Source organism: Gymnoscopelus microlampas (genome assembly GCF_963454915.1).
Source record: "Gymnoscopelus microlampas genome assembly, chromosome: 24".
NCBI classification, from domain to species: domain Eukaryota; kingdom Metazoa; phylum Chordata; class Actinopteri; order Myctophiformes; family Myctophidae; genus Gymnoscopelus; species Gymnoscopelus microlampas.
In genome coordinates this window covers 20,715,002-20,726,308 of record NC_139961.1, presented here as the reverse complement: position 1 = coordinate 20,726,308, position 11,307 = coordinate 20,715,002, and the positions used below count along the sequence as shown (strand labels likewise).

General features: G+C 44.4%; 1 protein-coding gene across 2 annotated transcripts in view; it reads left to right on the top strand.

The window, feature by feature from the left end:
* The window catches only part of agap1 (ArfGAP with GTPase domain, ankyrin repeat and PH domain 1), a gene marked incomplete at its 5' end in the record, with an annotated part of 339,845 nt that extends 332,605 nt beyond the window's left edge, over positions 1-7,240 (top strand). For both annotated transcript variants that reach the window (XM_084050611.1, XM_084050610.1), the window contains 2 exons: positions 397-652; positions 2,525-7,240. In XM_084050611.1, the coding sequence (XP_083906737.1) occupies positions 397-652; positions 2,525-2,734 (466 nt within the window). In that variant the 3' untranslated portion in view covers positions 2,735-7,240. The remainder of the gene's footprint in view (positions 1-396; positions 653-2,524) is intronic.
* Positions 7,241-11,307: the final 4,067 nt, after the last annotated feature.

The window sequence follows — 11,307 nt, the reverse complement described above, 5'->3', positions numbered from 1 at the left end:
CTGTTTACATGCTTGACTAATAAAGTATTCAATCAATCGATCAATTTGGACGCGCTGCTGAGCGCCGAGCCGTTCTATAACATAATAATTTATATCTGCAAAGTAACTAGTAACTAAAGTTCTCAAATAATTGTAGTGTACAAAAGTACAATATTTGCCTCTGAGATGTAGTGGAGTAGAAGTAAAAGTATTGAAAATTGTAAATACTCCAGTAAAGTAAAATGATACCTCAAAATCGCACTCAAGTACAGCACTTGAGTGAATGTACTCAGCTACTTTACGCCACTGCTTCTACCCACAACAGGCTGAAGCGCGTTTGGACCCCTTCTCTTTGTGGTTTGTTAAGTAACGTTCTCTCTCTCTCCCCCTCTGTCTGTGTCGTTTTTTCCCCCACAGGGAGGAGAGAGAGCGCTGGATCCGGGCCAAGTACGAGCAGCGTCTGTTCCTGGCCTCGCTGCCGGGCACGGACCTGTCGCTGGGCCAGCAGCTGCTCCGCGCGGCCGCCGAGGAGGACCTGCGCGCCGTGGTGCTCCTGGCGGCGCACGGCTCCCGCCAGCAGGTCAACGAGACGTGCGGCGAGGGGGACGGGCGCACCGCGCTGCACCTGGCCAGCCGCAAGGGCAACGTGGTGATCACGCAACTCCTCATCTGGGTAAGACCCAGCTCTTTTAGATAACCACCCTAAAGTTTAGGTCGAATGGGTTATTAGTCCAAATGAGACACTTGATTCCGGGCTCAAGAAATTGAGGTTAAAATCCTCAATTACCTACTGTTCCCCAAACAGGTGCCGCTTTTTCCACTTAGGTGGTATTTGAACATTGGTCCGTACCCACGTTTGGGTCGTGGACCAAATGTTACGGGTCGCAAGTAAATATCCCCTTTTTTTGGTTTCCTACGTTAAAAAAATATATATTTCAAAAGATTAAAAAAAAGTCATCAATTCCAACATTGTTTTTTTTAAGTAATTCATAAATAAAATAAAATAATTTCCATAAATGAATAAAAAAATAAAAAATGTGCGACGCTTTGTGAGCTTGTAGATCTGCTATTTTCACTAGTTTTAGTTTTTGGTTCTCGAGCTAAAAGGTTATGGAACCACTGCCCTAAACCCTGTATTGTCGTCGCTGTTGGGAAACCTCGGTTGTGGGTCCAGAACCGTAACTTTCTTTCAGGGAATGTGAAAGAAAATGTTCGGAAGGGTTAGATTTTAGCTGAATATGCAGAATGGAGCATTCCAGGATTATAGAAGAGATAGGCTACCTTGAGAGACTAGTTTATTACTAGCTATATGTAGCTTAATGTATTTTAACATTTTTTTTATGATCACATTTTATTGGAGACACGTTGTATTAACACTTTATTCATGTTCTCTCTCCTCCCCTCTTCCTATTTCCTACCCCCAACTCCTTTCCTGCCTCCTTCCCTAATTACTCCCTAACTCCATTCTTCTCTAACTCACTCCTTTCTTCCGTCATTCCTTCACTCACTCACTCACTCACTCACTCACTCACTCACTCACTCACCCACCCACCCACCCACTCACTCACTCACTCACTCACTCACCCACTCACTCACTCACTCACTCACTCACTCACTCACTCACTCACTCACTCACTCACTCACTCACTCACTCACTCACTCACTCACTCACTCACTCACTCACTCACTCACCCACCCACTCACCCACTCACTCACTCACTCACTCACTCAATACGTAATCTTTCAACTCCTTTCCTTCCTCCTTCCTTCCTTCCCTCACTTACTTCAAATTCTTCCCTACCTTTCTAACTGACTCCCTCACAACCTTTCCTACCTCCTTCTCTAACTCATTTCTTCTCATACTCACTCCCTCCTTCCCTCACAACCTTTCCTACCTCCTTCTCTAACTCCCTCCCTCCCTCCCTCACTCACTACCTAACCTTTCCTAACTCCTTCCTTTCCTACCTCTTCTTCCCTCCGTCGTCCCCACCTCCCCACGGTAACCAATAGGCTCTATGCACAGCAGCCATACTGGGAATGAATTGGGCCCCTTCCTTACTTCCTTCACAGGTGTTACCAATGATACTAATTAAGGCTCTGTTCCATTTAGTGTGGCATAGTGCTTGTCTTATTTTCAAGGACCCCCATAACTCTGAGAGTGTACACCAAAATGGACCAAATTTGTACACTCTCAGAGTTACACACCCACCATAAGGGCCATTTGGGAACCAAAATGGAGTGTTTCTAGAGAGCCAACATACACGATATCAGCACCCTGACAGAATGGAACAGAGCCTTCATTAGTACCATTGGTAACACCTGTGAAGGAAGTAAGAAGAGGCCCAATGTCTTTCCAATATGGCTGCTGTGCATAGAGCCTATTAAAACCGGTCATTTTAGATTTTTGCGTTGGCTATTCAAAAATAGCAGATGTACAAGCTCTTGAATCTTGGAAGTGTGAGAACTACTGATTTAGAAGGCATTTGTACAGATCGGCCTCAGATCTATTAACTCCCTTCCTTCCTTTCCTTTGCTTGCCCAACAGTACGGCGTCGACCTCATGGCGAGAGACGCCCACGGCAACAGCGCCATGGCGTACGCCCGCCAGGCGTGCAGCCAGGAGTGCATCGACACGCTGGCCCAGTACGGCTGCCCCGACGAACGCTACCCGCTGATGGCCACACCCAACCTGTCGCGGCGTAACACCAACCGCAACAACAGCTGCAGCAGCTCTGGCAGCGCGGCGCTCATATGACCCCCACACACGCCGTCGCCCCCCTAGCTGAAGGCCTCCAGTACTGCAACAACCTGGTGGAGGTTTGTGACATGTACTCGATAAAGCGATGGGAAAGAAGAAAAAAAACATACTTGACTCTTTGGAACTTTTAATTTAAAATAAAAGTCCCCCCTTCTTTGGGAGAAACTGGGAGGAACTTTTTGTTTTGTTTTAGTTTTGTTTTTTGGGAACCACTACATAACGCACTCGATGGGAACCCGGGTGGGAAAGGACGGACGGGCGGACGTTCGTCGGGGAGAAAGGACGAGTTGTCGCGAGTTTTCACGCCAGACTCTTTTGAGAACGACAACGGCGCATGTTGCTAGCGCTCAAAACATCACCAAACGTCGAAAGAAAAGCCGCAAGTTAAGACGACAACCGAAGAAGCAAACCCCAGGCGACTGTTTTAGCCCTCCTAGCTAATAAAAAAAGAGGTACCCAATGGACACGTTAGCCCCGCCCCTCCCCTGAACAACCTCCATTTGCCACTAGTTGCTCGTGAATAGACTGACTTTGCTTATAAGACGCCATTTCTCAACGTGGGGTCTGGGGACCCCCCGAGGGTCCCAAAGGGATCCCTTATGGGTCTGTAACTCTGAGAGCGTGAAAATGGAGCATTTGCACGCTCTCCGAATTAAATTGACAGTGAGGATTGTACATTGGGGGTCCCAGAGATAAAAAGAAACTGTATCAAATGGGGGTCCGGTGACCTAATGCATATCAAATTGAGGGTCCTTGAAATAAAATAAAAAGGAACCACTGAACGAAGCTATACTGGAATCCCCAATCTACACTATAAAATCCCCAGTGTTCATTTAACTGTGAGAGTGAATGTATGAATGGAAAAATTCGTATATTCTCGGGAGTTAATAGTACAGACCCCGTAAAGAGTCCATTTGGATCCGCCTGGTGTTCTCCTGAACCTGATGTTGAGAACTAGTGCTTTCATGAGATGAGCTCCTCTCTTCATATCATGGGAACAGAGTGTCTTCTGGGAGATGCTGTCCCGCCACCGTTTGGTCCCTCGCAAAAGACTGTAACCTCCCCTCCCTCCCTCCCCAAATGCATGATGGGAAGTCACCTGACCGCCTGTTGGAAAACCAATCACCAGACAGTCTCTGGTGAGTTTGCAGTTGTGCATCAAGAGCCGAATTCCAAAACCCCACATTTCTGCCGCCTCGCCCTGTTCCGTCCTACAGCATGGCTGTGTTATGGTGAAATTGGTGACCGGCTGAAATACGTGGCCGTCTCTGTGGACTTCACATCAACGTCAACGTAAATGACTGGTGTTTGTTTACCAACAGGGGTAAAACCTAGTGGTATTTTAGGCCGCGTATTGCAAGACCTCAATGTGCGTTATGTCATGTGTAGCCCACAAGACCGTCACATATTTCAGCAGGTCACCAATTTGACCGTTACACCGGCACGCCAGAGGGGCGATTGAGGAGGAGGTAGAAATGTGGAATTTGGCTTCGGGAGTTTGCAATCTGCATCAAGGTCTAAAAAAACAAAACACTGTACCTCATCTCACAACTGACCTCCACCCCTCTGGAACAACCCCAAAGAATCATGGGAAACACCGACCCATGTGCCATCATCATCACCTGACTCGTTTGTGACAGCCAATCAACAAGCCGACAGACGGCGTACCTCACCGACCCCGTGACCCTCTGAAGAAGAAGAAGCCCCAAAGCATGATGGGGGAAAAGCTGGTGTACGTATAATCAACCTGGCCTGGCTGCGGCCAATCGCGGTGCAGCGGCCGTCCGGGTCTGCAATCAAGCTCACTGTACCTCACCCCCCCGCCCCTCGGAGAGTGGTTCTCAAAGTGGGATCAAACCCCCCAGTGGTCCTTGAGGGGGTTCCATGGGGTCCTCAGATAAATGACTGACAATTAGGACTATGGACGAAATGGAACAAATTGACCCGTTCCATTTATACACTCTTATGGGGGTCCTTGACATTAAAAAGGTTTGAGAATCACTGCCCCTAGGAACCTGTGACCCCCCCCCCCCCCCCCCCCCCTCCAGAAAAGTCATGAACCCCTCCTAGAAACGTAACATTACACGGTCTCTGCTCGCACCGCAGAGGAACTGTGGAGGCACAGACTGGATGGCAAGCATTAACTGAACAAAGTCATACGGGGGGGGGGGGGGGGGATTTCTCTTTTAATACAGCTTTTCTTTTTTTGCGCCCTGCGATCTGCACTAAGCTGGAAATCTAGCCTGACTCCAATCTCTCTCTATCTATTGCTAACGAGCTACACGCTTTAGCACGAGGACGAGCAAAAACATGACGAGGAATTACTCAACGTCAACAAGGGGTGGGGTGGGGGGGGTGGTCGGAGCAACACGCAAGCTGCTTTTTTCGAGGAAGCCATGTGAACTAAAACGCAATCTTCATCGCCAACGCTGCATTTATCTCAAACTAAGAACACTGCTAGCGGACTAAAGCCTGGTTTATACTTAGTCGTGTGACAGCGTCATCCGCAGAACATAGCCAGTCTAGCTAGCTATCTAGATAGATTGGCTATTTTTTGGGGTGTCGCCGTCGTACGATGGATTATAAATTAAGCCTAAGTGTTCTCCACCCCAGTGCATTTATTTAGTAAATGACAGCAGCATCTGTTCACCCCTCTCTCTCTCTCTCTTTCCCTCCTATCATCTCTCTACTTCCTCCCTCGCCTTTATTCTTTTTTGTCAAATAAACGACATGAACTGCCCCCATCCTGTACAACTTTCATTTCATTGTTTTTTGGAAATTGTGAAAACGGTATCTCAATGTAAAAAGAAAAAAAAACATTTTTAAGCGGATGAAAACAAAAATAAGTTCCAAGATATCAGGATTATTTCTTAGCAGTGAAAACAGTGTGATAGATCGCATGTCCTAGACACCTTTTTTTTCTCTCTCTCTCTCTCTCTTTGTTTGTTGTTTTCTTTTTTTATTTAAAGCAGCATCTGTCCTCCAATTGTGTATAGTGTACTATGTTATTGTGCATTGCTGGACCAATGGTTAAAAAAATTGAGAGATTTTGTTTTTTTAGTTTTTTCGGTGTATAAAGTCACTTAGTAAAACTTGTATAGAAGCTATTTACCAGGCTCAGGGACTGGAGACTGTCTGTTCTGTATTCTGTATTATTACACTAAGCCCCGTTTAATTTAACACTATTCACTAAAAGGTTGGCGTTAATTCACTTGCAAGTCACTCAAGTTCAAAATGTCAGCGGCTGTCGACTGTTCATGTAACTAAAAGAGCCTCCGTTCTCTTCTGAAAGAAGAAGCTGCAGTCCTTATTTCAATATGTATGGTAGAGCATGTTAACGCAATACAACTACAACATGTGCAGTGGTTGGAGGTGCATGGTCTCCCTACTCTCCCGTTGAGACATTTAGACCCTGGACAGACAAATAAGTAGTACTGCCTTAAGCCCATGTGCCCAAGATTCCATCTTGGAAGAGCGTTAGGTAGGTAGGTCGAAAATGTTTGGTTTCCCACACGGGAGACCTGCGTTCAAATCCCCGGGAAGGACATAGAACGTACTGATTTAAATAAAAGAGAGCACATTTCGTCACTGACTTGGAAGTGAATTGAACCCCGTCCCGGTCAAACGATGCAATATACATTGTGCACTTGAGTGGAAGTTGATTTTATTTTTTTGGCTTTCATAAAATATCCACAACAACCCAAATAATTCAGCAGCTAAGAGGCAGATGCACTGTAAAAAGGCCTGAGTATGACCCTGGAATGACCCATACTGGTCCACTTCTACACTGAATTTGACTGTGTACATACTAAAGTAAAAAACAAACAAAAAAGGGAATTAATATGGCCCTTACCAGGAGCTGTTTTGTATTCATCACAGAGATTTGCCTGCCTTTTTCTTATGTTGCTGAGCCAATCCACATAATAATCTGTTAGCAGAGATTGGGAGGGAAGCATCCAGAATGCTAATACCATTGGAAAGAATTCCTGTCTATAGATACTGTACCAATTGATGCACAGCGTCAATTGGAACTGCCTGATTGATTTTTGGATTTGATCAAGTCGTTGAGTTTGAACACTGCAAGCATATCGGTTTTCTAGTAGCCTATAGCGGTTGCACTGATCCAGGAACAGTTCTTAATTTATTTTATAAGTTAAAATAATTTAAAAAGTAGGGCATTCAGTTGAAAAAACATAAAAATATTAAATATACAAGGTTTCTACCAGACACAGGCCCACGATATCTTTGGCGTTTCATAATCCAGACATATCACGTGATCAGTCTTCTGGACTTCCCTCCTAATGTCTCTCTGCCAACATCTATTCTAGCCAATCAGACGGTCTCCCTTTTAAATCTTGCTCAGTGAATCAAAACGGAAGGGGCTGCTCTGGGTCTGGAATAATCCTCCCACCTTTTGTGTAAATTGGTGGTTCTCAAAGTGTGGTCCACGGACCCTTAGGGGGTTCCAAATGGACCCTCGTAGTAAGGTCTGTAACTCTGAGAGTGTACGAATGGAACCAAATGGACCCAGGGTCCATTTGGTTCCATTTGTACACTCTCAGAGTGATGGGGGTCCTTGAAATGTAAAAGTTTGAGAACCACTGGTGTAAATAATAATAATTCCCCTTATCTATCCTCTATCTCGTTCTCTATCTCACTTTATCTTATGGAAGGTCTAAATGGTGATGTCATGTACATTAGAGGACAAAGGAAGTTGTGTGTTTGTTGTTACTCAAGAGATGTGATATTAACCCGTGATGCGGGGATGGGAGGGGTTGGTTTTAAGAGTGGAAACTTAGTCGTTTTGTTTCTGTTCCGTTTTTTGTTTGTTTTTAAATGCATGTGTGGTTGTCTTTCATACGGTAACGTTGGGTCGCAGTGTCAAATGAAGATGAGCTGGATGTTAATGATGATGTGTTGGATTGATATCGTAACCAGGGTTGTGAATTAACACCAGCCACTTGATGAATGTCATGAAGTTGCCTGGTGGTGAATCAAGTCTGCTGGACACTTGGCAGGTATAGGTAAAACCCTCATTTGGACATCCTATTAACTTATTAACTAAAAAAATAGCCTGTCCACAAGCTCACAAATCGCCGCTGTGCGACGTGTTGTGAGCTTGTGTCAGGCAATTTCTTTCAAATCTATCGTTATATCGAATAAGCCATGCCAAAAATAGGGATGGCAGGTTGAAATTGCTTAATAAAAACAACAAATAATCGGCATTGTAAAATGGCACAAAGAGCCTATTCTATTTCAAAACAACAGCCCTTCTATCTGGCTCTTATAATATGCCAACGTGTTGAGGTTTCACCTGCCAGGGTGGTCTGCAGCTAGTACTTCTATTCCTGCCCTGGTGAGGGCAGTGCTGAGTGGATGTGATTTCAAAGTTATGTTGACTGAACTGCATCAGGGCCTGTCTGGTAAACACCCTCCTTAACCTTGTCTTCTTGCCAATATTTATCTGTCAAGAGACACCGCCTCACCTTGCCTTTACCTCCACGTGTGTGTGATGTCTATAACCTTTTGACTCTATGCCGAGCATCAAATGCTCGTCACTTGCCCCTACTATTACCTCCCTGTGTGTCTGTACTGTGTGTGCGTGTGAGGTTAAGGAATGACTGACCTGACTGTGTATCCAAGCAATACTCATAAATGCGTCGACGCTCCGGCTGCGTCAGTGTGTCCAGACTCGTGCCAACGTTGCTGCAATAGACGGACCGTCCATGTTTGACCGCCCGCCCCACCCCAGCCCCCCCAACTGTAGAAATGTAAAGAACGAACAAAAAAATAAAGTTAGTGTTTTGATGAGCGACCGATGTGAGTGATCGATGAAGAGGGTCTTTTTTTTCTCCGACCTCCGACCTCCTCTCCCCCCTTGCCTTCCTTCCTCCTTTTAACCTTAACGTTGTTTTCAAAAAAACGACCTTACCCTGTTGTCACGTGCCACATGACCCTCCCTGAAATCCCGGCCCTAATTCGGGTCACCTTAAAGATGACGTACTTGTATTAGCATCCGCGGGATGGCTGTAAAAAACGAAATATTTAAAAGAGAGTATCCTATCCCCCTTTTCAGTCTCTTATGGGTTGTTGTGTGTTGTTGTTTTCTTAATGGCTTTTGTTTTTAATTCCGACTCGCCTTGGGAGACTTTGAACCCGGGATAGAACAAGACGTTTTTCTTTTTTTTAATTTATGATTACGTTCGCTTCGGTGTGTCCGTCTTACATTTGCCCTTCTCTCTCCTCGACATTCACGTCTCCAGGGATGCACGCTGTAAAGATCCTGGCTTCAAATTTGACACATAGGACTTTACAGCGCACTGCAGATTTTATTTTTGAATTTGATGTGACGTGTGCCTCTTTCTCTCAGCGGCTGATGTTAACTTGGTGTCTTTTTTTGTTTTTAACTGTGATTGTTGTTCCTAAAAGTTACTCAAAAATCTGTTCACTAGAAATCCATTGACATTGGTTTGGCCACAAATGGTATCGCCCATCAGAATATGCTAGTAACACTTTGTCCTATACCTTTTAAAGAAGTACGGTTTGTGCTACAGGTAGCAGTCAGCTAGCATGCTCAAATCGGTCTTGGGGCAGTACATTAGGTCTTGGGTCAGCATTCGGGGCTGCTATTTTTACCAGCAGACTGAATGCAGTGTCACTGATCAGTGAATCCAACACAGTATTACAAAAATCCCTTAGTTGGGTCAAGCTCTGTCTGTTCTCTTAACCACTTTAACCCTCTATACTTTGTAAACTTGACCTCAGTTGGCTCTGTACATGCTTGTGGATAAAAGCGTCTGCTAAATGACTGTAATGTACATGCGCTGCTTTTTTCCCCTCTCTATACCAAATTGCTGATCTACACGCTCACAACGCATCGCACCGCAACCCGTGAGCTTGTAGCTTGGCTAATGTCCCCACGACCAGAACAGGGACGCTTCCTTGGCAATGTTAACTGTAGCCTGTGGAATGCTGTAAAAAATAATACTGTTTAATATCTCTGTTAAATAATGCAGGAGCTCTTGTAAACATCTCTGTTACAGACGTGAATAGAGATTCATACAAATCAAGTGTTTTGACCCTCTGCCTGTCTGCCTGTACAGAAACCTGAGAGAAAGGGGTTCACCGCACCGCGTCAGAGATCGTCTTTTAAACACGGATATTCATCGTGCCGCTATAGTCGCTTAATGCCAACCGCACCGTTTTGGCCATCGCATGTACATAAGACTTGTGAAAGGAACAAAAAAATACGATTATTAAACGATCACAATGGCTTGTTTTTTGTTTTGTTTTTGGGTTTCGACGTGACTTGCATTACCTCATGGTTCTCCCCGTAAATGTAGCTTCTAATGATGATCCTGCCACACTATTTATAACGCATCCGAAGGATGCACCCTCGCCTGGGAGAAAGAGCCTTCTCCCCTTTGTTCACTTAACCCAGTCCATCCATGTTTATTGTTATTATTATTATTATGAATTATCATCAAGACACACTATTGTTCTTATTGTCATTGTTATTCTAATTATTGTTATTCTATTTTTTATTTTTTTTTGGCTGTACAGTTACCGTTGTTGAAAAATGATACCTAATACAGATTCTTACACTGTACCGTGTCTCTTTTCAATAAAGAAAAAAAACAAGTAATGCTTCATAATATAACCTGCCTGCTGTGATGTTCTGTTCAGTGTTACTGGGTTGTCATTTATGAAATTATATATATAATAATAATACTAGAAAGTGCTGTTCCTGAAAGTATGAAGGACTGTTCCTGAAGAAACAGTGTGGGATCGCTAAGAATGTTGGCCGAACGTTGTAGAGTTGGAACAGAGTTTCTAGCTAACTAGTTAGGGGTCAAAAAATGGGCGGAATAGTAAGCAATAACATTAGTGTGATCGCTAAGGCTATCCCACAAATAAAGAAATAGTGAAAATAACATTTGTGAGTTCGCCTTAGCGATCCCACAATAATATACTATGTATGTTAAAACATCTGCTGCATTCCTGTTGTCCTCTGATGAGGAAAAGGTCAGGCTTATAGCCTGGAATAAATACCTTTTTCGGGTGTGTGATCCGGTCGGGAGCGGAAGCAACCCTATGCCTCACCCCCAAATAACCCCGGCCGCGATCAAGGGCATTGTAATTTTAGGGCCTACCTAATAAAATCCTTGATGCGGCGTAGTTTAGCTTATTTTTAGAATACAAAATAAATAAAAATTTAAGTGTACTTTGCGCAGACTATTTAGACTAGTCTACCTTTGTAATCGATTCAGCATTTAAATTGGGGAACCAAAACAAAGCGGCTCCGCAAACCAGAAACTATTTCTTTTCTCTTTGACCGAATCACACGGGCCATTTAATAACGAATACCAGGCTTCCCTCCGAGGTGGAAAGAGTGGTGATGCGAGGTTAATGTATATATACTGTTATGCACATATGTGTCCTCTGCACTTCAACAAGCAGCCTCAAATCATTCTTAGGCACAGACATTGGCACAAAGATGCTTTCCTGGTTTGAATGGGTTCCCCCAAAAACCTGTTAGGAGTACGTTTCAGGCAATTTAGAGTTGATTG